The sequence below is a fragment of the Dreissena polymorpha genome, chromosome 7 (genome assembly GCF_020536995.1).
Source record: "Dreissena polymorpha isolate Duluth1 chromosome 7, UMN_Dpol_1.0, whole genome shotgun sequence".
Classification (NCBI taxonomy): Eukaryota; Metazoa; Mollusca; class Bivalvia; order Myida; family Dreissenidae; genus Dreissena; species Dreissena polymorpha.
Genome location: NC_068361.1, coordinates 6,271,308 through 6,290,403, shown reverse-complemented (window position 1 = coordinate 6,290,403; position 19,096 = coordinate 6,271,308). Strand labels below are relative to the sequence as shown.

The 19,096-nt window shown below is 34.9% G+C and overlaps 1 protein-coding gene across 24 annotated transcripts in view; it reads left to right on the top strand.

The window, feature by feature from the left end:
* The window catches only part of LOC127837147 (neurogenic locus notch homolog protein 1-like), a 145,381-nt gene that overhangs the window by 111,438 nt on the left and 14,847 nt on the right, over positions 1–19,096 (top strand). For 22 of the 24 annotated variants that reach the window (XM_052363997.1, XM_052364019.1, XM_052364018.1 and 19 more), the window contains 12 exons: positions 2,086–2,208; positions 4,996–5,229; positions 6,476–6,634; positions 10,046–10,231; positions 12,753–12,980; positions 13,304–13,640; positions 14,045–14,400; positions 15,013–15,246; positions 15,654–15,860; positions 16,552–16,741; positions 17,244–17,448; positions 18,077–18,230. In XM_052363997.1, the coding sequence (XP_052219957.1) occupies positions 2,086–2,208; positions 4,996–5,229; positions 6,476–6,634; positions 10,046–10,231; positions 12,753–12,980; positions 13,304–13,640; positions 14,045–14,400; positions 15,013–15,246; positions 15,654–15,860; positions 16,552–16,741; positions 17,244–17,448; positions 18,077–18,230 (2,613 nt within the window). Of the gene's footprint in view, positions 1–2,085; positions 2,209–4,995; positions 5,230–5,667; positions 5,767–6,475; positions 6,635–10,045; positions 10,232–12,752; positions 12,981–13,303; positions 13,641–14,044; positions 14,401–15,012; positions 15,247–15,653; positions 15,861–16,551; positions 16,742–17,243; positions 17,449–18,076; positions 18,231–19,096 lie in introns of all 24 variants that reach the window. The other 2 variants (XM_052363998.1, XM_052364021.1) reach the window with 2 other exon arrangements.

Genomic DNA, 19,096 nt, shown 5'->3' with positions numbered 1-19,096 from the left:
TGCTCATGCCTTGAAAAGTACTTACATTTCATTTTGACCATTGAACAATATTTCAGTAATTTAAGTATTGCATTGACAAAAACACGAAAGGTACTTTCCTGTCATTTAAATAAAAAATCCGGCTTCAATGCGGTCATCTCCGACCGCGGAACTCTTGTATGATGTTTAAAGCAGTTTTTTAATGATTATTTAAACATTTTTCTCTCCTGGTTTTAGGTTTTTCTGGTCCGTTTGGTGGCAGTTGAGGCATTACTGACAGAATTAATAAATTTTCCTTAGTTTTTGTTTACATTACCCTTCTCAGAAAAAAGACGCCCACAGCATTTAAATGTAAATTTCAGATAATAACTGGTGCCTTAGCGTTGAAAGACATTAATAACATGTCATTGATACTTGAAACAAAATCACAAAATTTATATTTTTCAAGAGCTGCTTTTTCAGATGGATGAAACTTACAATCTACAAAAAAACAATTTGAAACTGTTCTTATAGCAGTCACCACATTTAATTTTTAATTTTTTGTGATTTGATTGTATGTTAGATAACCTTTTACCCCATAAAAAGCAAAGTGAAAACGGCTTTTGCAACAAGCATAAAACCAGAACAGCCTGCGAGTAACTCGCAGTCTGTTCACGTTTTATGCTGTTTGCTGCTCGTCAGTAACTTAGGGTTGGAAATGAAACCTTTAAAAATGAATCTAGTAACTAGGTTGGTGCTAAGGAAAAAAACTTAGTCGCTAAATCTAGGATGGCGTTTTTGGGCTATTTCCTGAGCAAAATTAAGACTATTTTTGTCTGAAATTAGCCCATTTTTTGCTTGAAAATTTTTCTTCGCTGGTGAGCCACTTGCTGACATTTTGCAGCCGATTTTTGTTTGTTTACATAGACACCGGTGGCGTAGTGTTAATGGTACATTAACACTGTTAAACAGTTTTCAGTTCATGTGGTATTTAGGTTAGAAACCACTAAAACAACCCGCCGTCTAGGTAGTTAAATTATATGACAATTTATGAAATCCAAACATTACTTTTTTTCTATTTTTTTTGTTTTCAAAGAAATGCGTGAGAAATTTCTTAGTCAGCATTAGACCGTCATTGCATGTCAAAAACTGTGAGACTCACGGCGAAACAGTGAGACTTGACAGGTAAACGTTTCCGATTCTGCATTCACGTCTGCACTATTTTAGACGTCCTCCGATCGCAAAACTAACATTTGGTCATTTCCTGAGTTTACATTATTCTGTCCGCTTTCTTTTCTAAAGAATTGTGTAAATTTCTGTGGCTTCGACTTTCCATTTTCATTCGCAGCATCCATTTTTCCTGGAATCTGCAACTCACTTTCTCAATCGGTCTTACAAGTCGCATATCGACTGTGAATGGAAGTTACTCTTATCTACTTGTTTAGCCACTCAAAATCGTTGTTTCTTGGGAAATTAGTTAATAGTGGCTATGTCAATGCCATAACTCCCCCATCTGATTAAATTACAATTCCGTACTGGTCGATTCGATAACATTGAATCGTAACATCTATAGCATAGGATATTTCACGGCACGCTTCAGTGATTCAGTTATCACTTAAATCGCCAAGTAACCCAAGTGTTCAAAAAGTCTGGTCGCAGTGTAAAGTGTGACCAATTAAGACATTAGCCATGTGGATTATCGACCTAGGCGGTCTTCATTATCCCTTGGGGCCTTTCCGGTAGGGGTGTTATCTGTGTAATCTCTTCTTGTTTCTGGCGATTTATACGAATACCGATTTATACGGCCTGAAAGCAGGCATTTAGAGTGTGCATTCGTAAAGCAAATGGTCTATTTTTTTCAATCGCCAATTTCATGAAAATCTTATTTTGAATGGCCTGCCAGGAATTGTAATCGCCAATGGCGATTTTGGCAATCAGTAACGCTAACGTAGAGTAAGAAAGTTCTTTAATTTCATTTAACTTTCTAAGGGACTACAAATGCGTGAAAATACGTATCTAAGTGGGAAAGCCGGTTAAGCTAGAATATGATCACAAAACAGCGCACAATCATTAAATGTCTACTTATATGCATTAACAATATATAATGTATATTCTTGCGTGTTTCAGGGTTTCGTGGTATGAACTGTGAACAAAACGTTGATGACTGTCAAGGCCACAAATGTCAGACCGGATCAACATGCATAGATGGCGTCGGCAACTACACCTGCAGATGTCCGCCAACATTTACAGGTAAACAAAGGACTTGGATAATTTCATGCTTAAGTCTGTCAATGTTGATGGCCAATAGAAAAAATTTAGCTACCCCTAAAATATTGATATAAGAAAAATCTATAATGAAAGTTTGGAATAATATGCTTCACATGCTCCAGTATCTCTTAAAAGCAACATTATGCCGTTCAGAAATGTGCTTGGCTTAACCGCTGATTTCAATGACTTTCCCAAGTGCTAGTATACATTAATTCAGTGGTTCTTAAAAACACATACAAAGTTGGGTTCAATCTTAAGATCATGAGACACATATCTTGTTCCTTATGGCTATGTCAAAGTGGATGTCGTAATTGGGCGCCAATATGTAAAGCTCCTGTCGAGTCTTTTTAACAACTTACAAACTTGAATTTTATGGCATTTCTAGCGTATTTTTCTGAACTAACCACATTTTGCTTTCATAGACTTTGCTTCACGTACAAATGTTATGGCATTGTCATTGTAATCTGTCTGTACTGAATTCAGCTATAATAAGTGGGTGATTGTAGTAGTGCAAGTCCTTGACAAAATTTCATACAATGTTCTCTGTATACTGTAGGAAATCAATGAATTGCAATTTAATCCTTAATAGGATCTCTAGACGAAAAAACGTATCTAAAGATTTTTGTAATTTTGGAGATCTTTTAAGTATTGTACATCCAATAAAATTATGAAAGTATAACACAATGGGGAACATTGATAGTGCAACCTGATTCTATGCTAAACTGCTGTATTCAGTAGAAAATATGTCAAGACTTATGGAGTTTTACGAGGTTTCGTCCTCCCAGGGACTGCATCAGGCCATTGAAGCAGATTACCTATCATTTTAGTGATAAACGTTTATCTGGCTGCAAACAAAATGACAATGTCAGCTCTCTACATGGAGATAACCTTTGTGTAAAATGAGGATGGCCCCCATTAAATCATATTTTTAAGTGGACATCCCATTTCCGTAGTAATGGTTGCTACAACGATATGATTACCTGATTACTGTAAATTGGCCATTTTCGGACAGTGCACTGAAACCCGTTCCAATTTATCAAGGATAATTGTTGCTACACGGCAGGACAAGGGTTGAAGTAAGGGTGCTACTGTTGTGACACTATTGTTGTCCAGGGGACCAAAGATTGTCTAGTCGTCATTATATCTTCTTAATTGGATGCGTTCGGACAATTGTTGAAAGTTAAATGTATACATCTTGTACATCGGTTGACCAGGTTTTGGCTCTCGTGTAAATAATATAACCTATAGATGTTTGACCAAGTGAATCTTGTTTTTAATTTGGTTGCTGAAATATTATATAGGTGTTATTTGAAATCTCAATTAAATTTAATAAACCATTGACAACGACAGAAATATACCATAATCTTGTTCTTTTTACAGAATCACATTTTAATTTAGTTTGTATCTATGTAGGCGATAATTCTTTTCAAATACTTGTATATCTTTATTTTATTTTTACTTATACATAATGTATATAATTATGTTCTAAATTTACAGAAAATTTGCTTTAGTCCATAGTATAGGTTTGACTGACTATTCGAGTTTCACAGTTCGGCAAAAATGAAAATTGTAATAGCCTAAATAATGTATGCAATATATTCAGTTATGTGTTTTTACCCAAAATTACGGCCTTTTTCAGGCTGTTTTCCAATGTTTTTTTGTTCTTAAAATAAGGGCACACAGATCCTAAGATTTTGGTCATTTTAATGTCCACTGCCATTCTCAAAACATCAAAAGGTCAGTTGAGTGAAAATATATCACCCTTTAATTGTTAGTCTGGTGTGAATTATATCAGCATTCCCTGATTAGGTCAGTCAAGGCTGATGATTAAATAGCTGGACTTGCACTTCAATGGATGGAACTTCATTAAATTGATAGCAGAGATTGCCAAGTTTCACCCAAGTACTGACAGTTTTATTGTTCCAACTTAAGAGTGTATTGTAACCTTAACTGGAAAATCTGCTTTGAAGAATTAAGTGCATTATCCAATGAAGTTTATTCCATAGGTGAAAGATTAAAGGTGGCTTATTCTTAGAGAAAGTGGCCAAGGGTTGATTTAGTTTGAATCATTTATCATTTTGCATCATTTATTTTGTAAACAGAACCACCGGGTCTTTGATGTAGAAAATTGCCTTGATTTCTTAATATGGCCTCCTGGGAAAAAAGAAAATTTGATTCAAGTGGTGGGGTATTTGTTGCAAGTTCTTAAATTGGAAGCAAGTGAATGGCTTTAATTGGTGTTTGATCTGTTCTAATTTATTTGTGGTCACCTTAATCTGCTCAGTTAATAATTTTCCCCAAAAATTAACATAAATTCTTTTAGCATCTATTTAAATGTGAAGTTTGAAACTGAAATTAAGAATGACTGGGCTGTGATTTTAAAACAAATTGAGTTGCTGTTACAAAAAACCTTTCCTGCAAAGTTTCCTGACAATGATTATGTTTGTAGACGAGCAAATTGTGTTTAAGTTTTGCGTTAACTTAATAATTATTGTCCATGTTGTGTTACTTTACTATTTTTGTACAAAAACATTTCTAGCATATTTTCATTAGCAAATAGATAAAAATGTTAAAGAATGCATTATTTGAAAAATGAATATGCTTTAAGAAGATAATAGAAGCAGATCACTAATTGAAGACCCTAAAAATTTAAATTAACATCATTCTGTCATTTTAAAATCTTCATTATTTTGCCAAATTTATTTTGATACCTGAATAACTAAAAAAAATAATATGTTTTAATATATTAACATATACTCAATCTTTCAGGCCGCTTTTGTGATATTGATGTTGACGAGTGCAAACAGACGTCAAACATTTGTAAAAATGGGGGCACCTGTCAGAACATGGTTGGTTCGTTCATCTGCGTGTGTGTCAACGGCTGGAATGGCACATACTGTCAGAACAACATCGATGACTGCCAGAACAACCCGTGCTACAACGGGGGAACCTGTCTGGATCATGTGGGCTACTACAAGTGCATGTGTCCTATCGGAAAAACAGGTATGTCCGAAAATATGTGGATCACCTTAATATGTTTAGTCGCTTTTCTTAATATTGAAGAAATTTTACAATTATTAGGTACGTTAGAGCAACAAAAATAGTATCAATATGTTGTGGCCTTATAGAAGGAAAAACACAACAGTAAACATGACTAATGTCTATAATTAAACATCTGATTGAGGTTACAAAGCACCATAATGACAATATCTAAATAAATATGCATAATAGGTTTTTAAATTAAGTAACTTTGATTAAGTTTTTTTTGCGATAATATTCATTCAATTCTTAAGATTGTATCTGTCATAAAAACTGTCAAATATGGCTTGTGGACAAGTCTCATGGTCTCACGAATTATTAGTCACTGCATTCAAGCATAGTGTTTACAGTAGGGAACAATGCTCATGTATGATGTTATTTTAAATCATCTCATTTATGAAGATGAAAAGGAAGTTGGCAATATCAAGGATTTAGATTTGAATCCTGAGATTGACACAAAGGAGGAGTACGATGAAAAAGAGACAGGAGTTCCTGACAAGCGTACTTTAAGTTTTACATTGTTACGCACTCATACTTTTTCTTGGAATGCCGGCTTTTTGTATGTATTGAATGTTCGACTTGACATTAGTACACTTGAGCTTATTTTCACTTTCATAATCACCACCTCAGGATCATAAGGCCCTATTTAGCATTTGGTACAGAGGCATATAGGGTCCTTTTGACACTAGGGTGACAGTCTGTACTTTTCTTCTCTACTTCGCTACATAATGCCGTGCTGTGTTATATTTTTCCACATTATAACTCAGCAAGAAACATGATCAATTAGGAAAGGATTTTATTTTTCAGAGATGTTTTTGTTTTCATCTACTTGCATGTATTTCATTACCTTTCATGAAGGCGATTCTGATTATCTTTGCTTAATTTTGTACAGAACTTCGGAGACTGAAATTGTTTGAAAATTTCTTTGCATATGCCTTGTACTTTGAAGGGTTTTTCCTCACTACTTTTGGAATGGAACTGCACCTGTCAAATTAAAAATTAGTAATAGATAGAAAAAGATGGTAATACTATGCATTATATTTAAACAAGCAAACTTACACTCTTGACTAAGAAAAATATGTTGAATATTGATTAATTTGAACACATTGTAAAAAAAGGGAATTGGAAGGTGTTTTTGTGGGGGAAATAAGTTTATAAAGAGGAAAAATGCTGCTTTGACTTTCTCTTATGACGCTCTCTCACATAACAGGCTTACGTTGCCATCTGGAGGATGCATGTGTTTCTCAGCCTTGCAAAGGCAACTCGTCAGTCTGTTCCACGTCGCCATTGGATGGCAATCCAATCTGCACATGCGGACCAGGATGGTCAGGCAGGGACTGTAGCCAGGATGTTAATGAATGTGACACAGGTAGGGCAGACAACTGGTGTAGGATTGTGCTCTAGATTTAGGGGAGATAACTGGTTTGGGATTTTTTTCAATTTGTCTTGGGAAGACAAATTCTGTCAGATTCGTATGACAGGACTTGGGTAATTTTTACATTGATTTTATGGGGAAGCAATTCAAACATTATGGAGAAATCCAAGATATGGGATTCTATGTTAGGAAACACCTGTATGATTATTAGCTGGTCTGTTTTCGGAGAAAACCCGAGGTATTGTCATAGCCAGCTCGTCGTCCAACATCCGCCGTCCGCGTCAGGCTAAAACCTTAACATTTTGTTAAGGTTTTGAACATTGGCTTTAATATCAAAGTGCTTCAACCTACAACTTTGAAACTTCATATGTAGCTGCACCTTGATGAGTTCTACATGCAACACCCATTTTTGGGTCACTAGGTCCAAGGTCACTGTGACCTCTAAAAAAAAAAAAACAATTCTGAAAAGCTTTCATTTATTAGCTTGGCGTTTTCAGAGAAAACCCCAGGTATTGTCATAGCCAGCTCATCGTGTTGTCCAACGTCCACCATCTGTCGTCCGCCGTCCGCGTCGTGCTAAAACCTTAATACTTTGTTAAGATTTTGAACATTGGCTCTAAAATGAAATTGCTTCCACCTACAACTTTGAAACTTCATATGTAGATGCACCTTGATGAGTTCTACACACCACACCCATTTTGGGGTCACTAGGTCAAAGGTCAAAGTCACTGTGACCTTTACAAAAAAAATAATCTGACAAGCTTTCATTTATTCAAAACTGCACCTGTAGCCGAGCGTGGCACCCGTTATGGGGTGCTCTTTTTCAATGATTAAGAAACAATTTTTATATTATAAGGGAGCACAGATGAGAAGATGTTATGGGAGGCAATCTTTATTTTATTTAACATTTAGATTCATGGGTAGACCCTTGTCTTGTGTTTTAACAGATTTGAGAAGAGGTAATGTGCTTATTTCTTTATGACTTTATGAGGCACCACTTGAGAGAAACAAAACACCTATGTTATGAACTTGCTGAGTAAAATAAGACCCAGTGACCCATGGGTAAAAAATTTGAGAGATCATGTTGATTTCATAACTGTTGACATAACTTGGCTCCATTTTCCACATTTGTCATCTCAGCAATTTTCTCATCGTTCTCATGGTATAAAATTACAGTTCTGCATTTAAATAAGCTTTTTCTTTTATTCATATTACATTTAAATTATTTCTCATTTAAATGATATAAGAGCTTCATTCTGCCTTGATTTCTGTGTAATTATCTTTACTATTCTGAGTTTGGTTTACTTGAGTCTGTAAATTGTATCAATGTTATTTTCACAAACTGTTAATATGCAGGGGTGGCGAAATCAAATGTCTGAGTTGCCAGAGTCGTACATTTGCTTGTCTGGGCAACTGATTTTTTTTCAATTTAGTTGTCCGTGGACAACCAGTCAGGTCGAGGAATACAAAAACTTACATTGTATTAAAGCCCTTATTAAGTATTACAAAACCGGATGTTGACACGCGATTACATTGTAAGTGCTATTTGCGGAGCAATCAAGCTAAAATACAGGCACTCTCCTGCACAGTGATCTCCCATATTCTATAAGAGACCCGGAGCATGCCGCATTTTCAACATTCGTCCCGACTGTTAGACAGTGTACTGACTGGTTTCTTTATTTTTACAATCAGACAGAAATAAAAGTATCGAAATAAGATAATCAAAACACGGTCTACATGTACCTTGTTATGTCAGACAACTTTAACGGTAAAGATGGAACTGATGAGATCCACATATTGGACTACTTTAATTTGTTAAGATTACGATCAGAGCTCCATATAATTTTTTTAGATAAATAGTATTTCTCTCATAACTTTTTTTAGCTGATGAGTAAAATACAAAATCAAAGAATTTTGCGGGAGTATTTGAAAAACTCCAGCAAAAGTCTTTGATTTTGTATTATGTATTTTTTTATACATGAACATGCAGAAAACATGTATTAATAACATAGAACATCTACTCTTGTTTGCATAAACATGCATTTTGAAATGGCTGATAAAATGATCCGAATCAGGGCACTGTTGGGTCAACTGATCATTATTGCACAAAATGCGTATGCCAATTTTTATGATGATTTGTTTCACTCCTCAAAAGGCTAATAATGTGTAACACATGTTTCAATAACACTAGCTTTGCAAGATTACAAGTTTGAAAAAGTCTTTATAAAGTTCATAATATAATGCTATAACGAATGTACCATGGAAATGCAACTATAACTAAAACAAGAAAATAATACTCATTTTGATTTATTCCACATTATTTTACATTAATCAATAAATGTGTTTATAATTTATATAAACATTTAACGGACAAGCGATCTTCAGAACGGACAAGTTAAAGTTCTTTAATGGTTGTCCGTGGACAAGTATAGTTTTTTTAGATTTCGCCACCCCTGATATGTATTCTATTATTTTATTTCTGTATTGTATGTATGTTATGCAATTCGTTTTATTTGCATTAAATCACACACTGAAAATATAAATTCAAGTAATAATAAATTAATAAAGTATTTTAATGTTTATAATGAAATAAAATATTACAATTTTTCTTCTAAAAAATCACAGATTATTGTACATTTTGCTATAAACTGGAGTTATGCCATATTGTGAATGTAGTAATTAATAGAAACATAAAATAATGATAATAGAAAAGTAATTATTGCTGAACAGAATATTATTTATTATGCTCCTCCAACATTTTTGGGGGGAGCATATAGTTGCCGCTTCGTCTGTCCGTATTTCCTTCCGTCCGTGCACAATTTTTGTCCGGGCTATTTCTCAGCAACTAATGACCGGAATTCAATGAAACTTTATGGGAAGCTTCACTACCAAGAGGAGATGTGCATATTATCAGCGAGTTCTGGTCAGATGATTTTTCACAGAGTTATGGCCCTTTGAAATTTTCCATTAACTGTACATATAGTGCAATTCTTGTCCTCCCATTTACAGACTGCATGTTATTTGTGGGTTCTGGTTAGATGATTTATTTAGAGAGTTATGGCCCTTTGAAATTTTTAAGTTGCTAAACCATCCATCGTATTATTTTGTACAAAGTTATGCCCCTCAAGACGTTTCCTTTTATCTGAATATATAGTGCAATATTGTGAAAAAAAAACAACTTTGGGGAGCATCACCCGTCTCCGACGGTTTCTTGTTATTTTTATCACACCCACAAAAAATTAAGTAAAAAAGCTTACATTTCATGCATTTAGATGTTATTTTACACTTGAACTAATAATACATGTTTTGTTTGTTTTTAAAGAAATTAAAGCACAAATAAATAAATAGATTTATTGTAAAAAATGTTGTTTTATACATTGTGACACTTGTTTCCCATGTCTGCAGCGACTGTGGTTTGCGATCATGGGAGCACGTGTGTCAACACCCAGGGTTCTTTCCGCTGCGATTGCGCTCCAGGTTTTACTGGGCCGCGTTGCTCCGTTGACATCAAGGAATGCGACTCAAACCCATGTGTGAATGCCGGGACTTGTATCGACGACGTAGCCAGGTTCCGGTGTATTTGCCTTTCAGGTAAAGAATTTGGATGCACAGCTTTACTAAATGAGGACTAGTTTGATTTGTTTTGCTTATATAAAAGTCATCATAGATTTTTATGTCACTGTTTCTGTTTGTGAAATGAAACTCATTTTTTCCTCAGACAATGTTCCTTGAGAAAGTAACCTTATAGAGCTTGGGCTCAAGTATTTCATAACATTACATATGGTATCAGGAAAGATATAGAGAGAGAAATTTGATTTAAATATCAAAACTTTTAAAATAATTTGGTATATTTAAAATTTGCTTAATGCATACGATGAAGTTGTAAATCTTCAGACAATGTTCCTTTAGAAAGTAACCTTGTAGACATTGGACTAAAGTTTTTAATAAAATTATATATGTTATCAGGAAAGATATATACTGTAGAGAGATATGTGTTTAAAATATCAAAACATTTTTGGGCAGATGAAGACCTTGTCAATTATACATTTTATCAAGAAATTACACGAGATTGATCATTCAGATATTACACAGAACTTGCGCCAATTGTATCAGTATTGGTAAGAATGAGACAGACGTTTTCACCAACTTGTGAACTAACGGTGAGAATATCTCTTTAACATTGCTCTCATTTTCAGAGGGACAAAGGTCATTCCATTGTGTGGGAAACCCCTTAGCTGTTGGAGTATCACTGCTATTTTGCTCCCTTATTTGCCTGAAAATCTAAACAAAAAAGCCCCCAGCCCTTGTGTTTCGGGACTTCAGAATTAAATTTCTCATTGATTAAATTCAGTCAAATTCCAACAATTTGTCTGCCATGCCCTCCCTGCCTTATAAGAAAACTCTTTTTTGTTGTTTGAAAACTATTCTTTACCTTACAAATTACCTTTAAAGCTTTTCTTGCGTGATATGAAATAAAAAATAAGAAAGTAAATTTACATAAATGCATCTGAAGTTTTTTGTTTAGATCTGGTGTTGAAATGAAACAGTGTGCATCAAATTTGATGCTTTTGATATGAAAATTATTCAGAATTTTATAATAATACGAATAAATTACTCACATCTTTTCCCAAACAATAAAATGTTAAAACTTGGGTCATGAAATTTTATTGTAACGGTGGGTGATAAAACCAGGCCCATGAAGAATCTTTTCAAATTCCCTAAAATACAGGATTTGTTGGTGCACGTGATGCACATATAAGGAAGAGTTAATGTACCTATGTAGCAAAAAACTGGTGCATCTTCTAAACTTGTCACCCACTCTGAGCAGTAGCTATGGTAATAGATCTATTTTTTTGTTCATTCACCGTGACTGTTGCTTCTTTCCCACGCTATTCGAGTATTGCAGAATGATGTTTGTTTGAAATTCAAACAGAGGGGAAAATACAGTATTACCTGTACGGTGTTTGCAATAGAAGTATTGGGTTTTACAAATGTTACACTGTTTCAGGCTTTAATTGGTTCAATTTTACCCAATTATTCAGTTAAGTGTAATTCAAAATGATACGTAAACATTTTGATGCACAATTTTCTTAATGTTTGTTGGGAACAATTATTTTGTCAAGATTAACTGAATTATTTTGTCATGGAAAATGTATAGTCAATTAAAACGGTGTTAGTCTTTGTATTCCTTTAAGTGCTTTGCCATTGATATATGAAAAGTAAATAATAAAGAGTTAATATTAAAAATCTGGTGTTGTGTCAGATGATAAAAAATGTACTTGTTTGAACCTAGAAGAAGATATGGTTTTCATTTTCTGTCCTTTGAGAATTGAAAACTTAATGATTAATTACTGAGCACTTCTTTGTAAGCTTTAAAATATTGCATAAGAATTTGAATTGATACATATGCTTACATAGTTTCCCCGCGGAAACCTTGAGTTTTAGATTATAAACTATATCAATTCCAATTAGGCCATTAAATAGATTTTTCATTTGTTTTTATTAGCTCTGGAATTGTATAAAAATGTGTCTTGCATCTTGGAATGTTTTGCTGAAATGTTAATATTGTTCACGGGAGATTACTGTTGGTTCAATGTTCCATTTCATCCACATTTTAACAGGTATCATCTGAAAACAAGGCTTTTCATAACCATTTGGTATGGTTCGAAATGACATTTTGTTAAAAATAGCTTTTATTGTTGTCATTTTGTGGCAATTAGCATTAATTTTGTCAATTGCATTTTTTGGAGAAAAATTGCACAAAATGTTGGAAGGGTAGAATAGCTGGTGTTGATGGCGATTGGAGGGAGAAAATAGTACAAGTTGTTGGCATTTGGTAAAGGGAGCAAAAATTACTGGCATTTGGGGGGGGGGCATAGCACACATTTAAGGCATTTTGTAAGGGAAAAACCACGTATCGTAGGTATTGAGGCAATACAGTGTCTTGGAGGGGTAGCAGGTAGGATCAGCTGTGGCGAGAAATTGCATGACATTTAAACACTTTTTCAGCGAGGAGGACTACCTGCTCTATAAAAATAAAACTCTTCCACAAATGTTATAACTCAATATAGACTCTGTAAATCAATCACCATATATCTTACATCTTTTCCAGGCTATACAGGCATCATGTGCGAACAGGAAATCGACGAGTGTGCGAGTCGTCCCTGTCAGAACAATGGGATCTGTAAGGACATGGTGAATCAATATGTGTGCGAGTGTCAACCGGGCTTCAACGGTCGCAACTGCGAGTCTGAAATCAACCAATGCGTGAGCGCCACATGCAAGAATGGGGCCACATGCGTGAATCTGCGAGACAGCTACATGTGCTCTTGTGTCACTGGTAAGTTGTTCGGTAAACAACTGCAAGTCCCTTTTAAACTGAATTATAAATATAATCTTAACGAAAACAAAAATCATAATATTTATAAATGAGTCATGACGTGTATGATGACAGAACAATCATGGAGTATCAGTGCCAATGCTCTGTAAAGTCTGCGAGCACAATTAATAATAGATAATATGAAGACAAATTACTTTTTTAATTTATTTATATCAAAACCAAATGTATATAGATCTTAAAAGACTTGTCTCTATTACATGTTTTGTTGTGGAATATGTAAAACAACCTACCAGCATTTTGTAATCAGTATGTCTACATTTTAGGTTTTACTGGCCGCTTATGCGAGACAAATATCAATGACTGCATCAACGTTACATGCAACAACGGCACATGTATTGACCAGATAGGCTATTATGAGTGCAAGTGTGTGACCGGTTACGCGGGGTTTCATTGCGAAAATGAGATCGACGAATGTCTATCCTCACCCTGTCAAAATGGTGGGACGTGTTTGGATGGCGTAGGATTTTATCAGTGTCGCTGCCTTAAAGGGACCAATGGACATCAGTGCGAATTCAATTATAATGACTGTAACAGCAACCCGTGCGTAAACGGACGATGTACCGATCTGATCTCAAACTACAAGTGTGACTGTAATGCTGGGTAAGATATCTGCATTAGCACATTCTTGTGTAACATTGTGTGAATTATTGGGAACCCTCATGATCCTACTTTTCATTAAGCCTATTAGTATTGGTTTTGAATATTTTCATGGGTTAGAATTTTGTCCGAAAATTGTTTTGAAAATTTGGCTGTATAAAGCCTTGTTAGACACATATAGTAACTGTGATAAAATGTATTCGTTTTAAAAAATTGTTGAATATTTGTAACATAATAATACATTTTTTAAATAATGAGGTTAGTTGTGCCACGTAGAACATCTTTAAAACGCATATGTGGTTTAATTTTATGCATGAGGACTCATAATTATTGTTAACTGAAACATGAACAAATAAAACTATTTGGTTTAAATTAATTATATGAACTTTATTGGTTCTCTATTTTAGGTACACTGGGGTGCACTGTGAAACTAACATCAATGAGTGTGAGCAATCAAACAAAAATCCTTGTTTTAACGGTGGAACGTGTATTGACCAAGTGAATGGCTTTACCTGCAAATGTCCCTCCGGTTTCTATGATGACCTGTGTCTCAGCAACGTTAACTACTGCGCATCTAATCCGTGCCGCAATGGGTTGTGTAAAGACCACATGTCCACATACACATGCGAGTGTGAATTTGGTTATACGGGTCGAAACTGCGACTTGATGATCAACTACTGTCAGAACAACCCTTGCCAACATGGTGGCATTTGCACCAGTTATAAGGGTCACTACGTCTGTACCTGCATGCCTGGCTATACAGGTATGTTTATACAGTGGAGCCCATCTTGTCCTGACGCCCAAGAATAAATGGATGTGTTAATATGGATCATAACGGGGGTTAAAGAATATAAAAAATATAATTAGCATTATTGTTGTTTTATCATTTAGCTTACATCTCATTATTATTGATGTTTGGCTATACAATCAGAAGGTGCCTTCTACCCATTGAAAGTCCAAATTGTTATAGTTCAATAACAAAATGTCAAATAACTTTAAACAAAAGAAGAGCAATTGACCATTAACAAAATCATCATGTTTTTGATCCAGGTTTTATGTTGTAAACTTGTGGATACATATTTAAAAATGAGCCACGTTCTGAGAAAACTAGGCTTAATGCATGTGCATAAAGTATCATCCCATATTAGCCTGTGCAGTCCGCACAGGCTAATCAGGGTCGACACTTTCCTCTTTTATTGTATTTTTAGTTTTAAGGAAGTCCCTCCTTACCGAAAATTAAGTTTAGGCTGAAAGAGTCGTCCCTGATTAGCCTGTGCGAACTGCACAGGCTAATCTGGGATGACACTTTACGCACATGCATTAAGCCTAGTTTTCTCAGAACAAGGCTAGAATTGTTATTTCATACTTGTTACAGGTACCAAGTGTGATGTGAACATTCAAGAATGCAGCAGTCATCCCTGCATATTCGGAGAATGCCACGACCTCATCAACGACTACCGCTGCGTCTGCGAAGCCCAGTACACGGGAAAGAACTGCGAAACGCAAATGAAGCCGTGCATGCCAAACAAGTGCCAGAACAATGCCCAATGCATCCCGCAGAATAACTACACTGATTATACCTGCAACTGCTCGGGTCTGGGATTCCAAGGTATGAAAGTTTTTGTCATGTTTGTTATATTATTTGTAGCATTTGATAATTTTGATGTCTTAATTCTTAATTTGGTTTTCTTGAAAACAATAATTTATATATCACTAAATGTTCTTGTTTAATCAAAAAAGTTATGTTCAGATGTCTCATGTTCTTTTTTTCCATTAATTCAGTTTGTTGAAAAATGAAGACAAAATCATGTCACTTCTATGTTTAAAAATATATAAAAGTTTTTCAAGTTCATCGCATTAAATGGATTGTTACTTTTTTCCCAAATCTACCGCTCTGCTTTATCTCCAGTATTACGCTTTGATTTCCATTGGAGGAACATGACACAGATTTAGTGTGTATAATTGACAAAATTAAACATCTTGTTACACGAAAGCCTTGATTTCCGTTGTTTTCAGGCCGTAACTGCGAGATTGACGTCAACGAATGTGCCTCATGTGCTCAAGGTACCTCGTGTCCTTGCAAATTTGGGACGTGTCGCAACACGCACGGTTCTTACGAGTGTGTATGCAGTCCCGGGTATGAGGGTCGGCACTGCGACAGTAACCATGATGACTGCTTCCCAAACATGTGTCAAAACGGAGCAACTTGCGAGGATCGTACTGGTATGTTCACCCATTGTGTGCATGCTGTCGGCAACGGTTTGTAAATGCACAGTTTGTAGGCGTTACTGTACACTGCTTTGAATTTGAGAGGATAGTTTTGACTGTCAACAAAGCAATAAATTTTGGATTGTAATTAAGACCTTATGTAAATTGATCTGAGCCTAACCAAAATAGACATTTGGTAACTATTGAATTGGACAAAAATACTAATACTGATAACCATTACACACATTATGAGATAAGAATAACCATATTTTCGTATGTTCAGATTTGGAAAGACACATTATTTGCACTTGTTTTAAATTTATGTTGAAACTAAATTGCATGTTTTTCAAGAAAAATAAAACCAATTGTAATATAAGGTTGTTGGTGGTGGAAAAGATGAAGTTGTAGATAATAATAATGTTGACCTTGTATGATGATTATAAAGACTGTACACAGGTTATTAATATAACTATGATGCTAATAAAAGTTAGTTTTAATGACGTATGATAATAATTATTTTTGTTGGTAATCCATCGTTTCATATGGTTCACTTTAGAATCACATTGCTATGGGGATCAGTGGAGCCTTCTTTTAAGCATATCTTTTAAATTTTGTTATGAAAATGACATTCTTTAATCTTCATTACTGAACCTTTTGGTGAAAAAGCAAAATATAATTATATTCTTCAAATTGTGTTCATTCTTAGGTGCCTATGTTTGCAAATGTCCAAGTGGCTTCAACGGAACACGCTGTGAGTACGATATTGACGAGTGTCTGTCGGCTCCTTGTCAGAATGGGGCCCAGTGCAGGGACTATGCCAACTCCTACACCTGTACCTGTCCCCTAGGGTTCAGCGGAAGAAACTGCGAGCACAACGATGACGACTGTACCAATACGTAAGTTGGCAAAAGCGGTCTTGTTTTTGTACAAAATATATTATCAAGCCTCATTGATTTTCTAACAGATTTCTTTTAAATTCATTCTTAGCTGCTTCTCAATAATATCAAATTTTATGATTGGAAAATTGCTTTTATTCAGTACCTTTACTTTGCTTACTAAGATGTAGCTAAAATATGTGTCTCTTTTGGAGATATTTAAATCCATAAGATATAAAACATATATTCAAATTTGCAGCAATTGTTGCTCTTCATACTTTTATTTCATAGTAACTTAAGCCATTACCTCAGAAGTAAGCTATTAGTTTACATATATTTAACACAGATTTTGTTGACAATTGCAAGTGCAATTTCTATGAATGAAACAATAAATAGATAAATCATTATCAGTTAGTGAATACTTTATTGCAGATTTAAAGCAAGTTTTTACCAACTTTCGAAAATGTTGTAGAAATGAAATAGATTTTTTTTGTAATCTACACTCATCTGTGAATATTTACAGGACGTGTCTGAACCGCGGCCAATGTATTGATGGTGTGAACACGTACAGATGCAGGTGTCAGACAGGTTACACTGGAGCTAACTGCGAGCATCGTGTGAATCCATGTGACGCAAACCACTGCATGAATGGAGCCACGTGCGTGAACACTGACAATGGCAGGAGCTACTGTCAATGCCTTGTTGGATTCCAAGGACAACAGTGCGAGGTATATTGATGTTTTGAAATATTTTTATGTTTTGATTATAATTTGCTTTTTGTATGATGGACTTTTCTTCTATTTTCTTCTACCAGGATGTGGGAATGATGACTTTTATGTTAAGGGATTTTTTTTTATCAAAAATTCAAAAATTGTGAAAGTAAAAAAGCATATGCGTTGTGAAGAAACTAAGCCTTATCAAGCCACAAATAAGATTTATTAAAGAAAATAACATTTTAAACAGAAAATGTTATTACACAAGGTGTTTTTGCGACTTGTAATAAATGAATACTGATCCACTGGTAATTATTTAATAGTTTATTCTGAGTAATATGACCTACCTCCCTAAAATTATTTGGCTTGTGACCTGATATTGAAATTATTTCTACAGCCATACCCTTTCTACCTCTGATTTTAGTAGGACAGTTGTCAGTAAGTGGCAGAAGTCTGTGCACTAATTAAAAAAACACACACTGATTATCCAGAAAAAGAGTGAGCAGAGTGACTGTAGTAAAACAACGGAAATTACATCTTTAAAGTATATAAATAAGTAAAAAGTGTATCGGGCATCTTTTTGTCAGGTCAATTTCAATGAAGTTGTATCATAATTAGCTCCACATGTTTGCTCTTTCCACAGGAGTTTGTTGACTACTGCAGCATGAATGTCTGTATGAATGGAGCAACCTGCTCTCAGATTGCCAACCAATACCGGTGTGACTGTACTCCTGAGTACATGGGGCGAGTGTGTGACGTGCGCAACGTCACGTGCAGTATTGCTGCTCAACTCAGGAGTGAGTCATCTTTTTTGTTTGTATATCACTAAGCAGTGTTCTGGGGACCGTTTCAATAAACATTATAGTACATATTCACGATATGATACATTTTTCGAAGATACATAATTTCTAAAGTCCATAACATATGATTATAAATTTTCAGTACTTTCAGTATTTTGAGCGCGGTATATATTTGGCAAGCTAGTTTGTCTACTTATTATGATTACAAAATTATCTGGTAAGTTAAAATTGTCGCACAATCGTTTATGAAATGGCCCCCTGAACCAACAGTGGTCAATGCATGTGGGTTAAGTGTAATCCCAGTCCGCAAAGGGATGATGACCTGCACTGGATTTTCATTTAGAAGAGACTTCCATTGAACAAATAATTTCATAAAAGCAGAAAGTGTTGTCACTGAATGGCTTGTGAGGACTGCACAGGCTAAAATGTTGACACTTAACTTGTCTGGATTGAAATATAACCATTTCTTACTTGGCCATCAGAGGTTTATTTTGTTGTATAATTTTTGGTATACTAGGCACTAAAAAATGAAAACATTGAAAGCAAACTTTTTTGAATATGCATCATTTAAAATTCAACATAATAATTGTTTTCTCTTTTCTCTGGAATTGTTTTATTTAGATTGCACTTATATGTCTCAAGTCTAGGTTAACTCTGTCAGTGCTGGAACCGAATTTTGAAGGCCTTTGCAAACAGTTTGGATCCAAATGAGACGCCACAGAACGTGGCGACTGATCAGGATCCAAACTGTTTGCTATTCTGAAAGTATTCTATGAAAACAAATCGAACAAAATGCTAATTTTAGAAATTCAGCAGACCGCATTTTAGCAGAAGGCAAATTTCCCAGCATGCAAAGGGTTAAC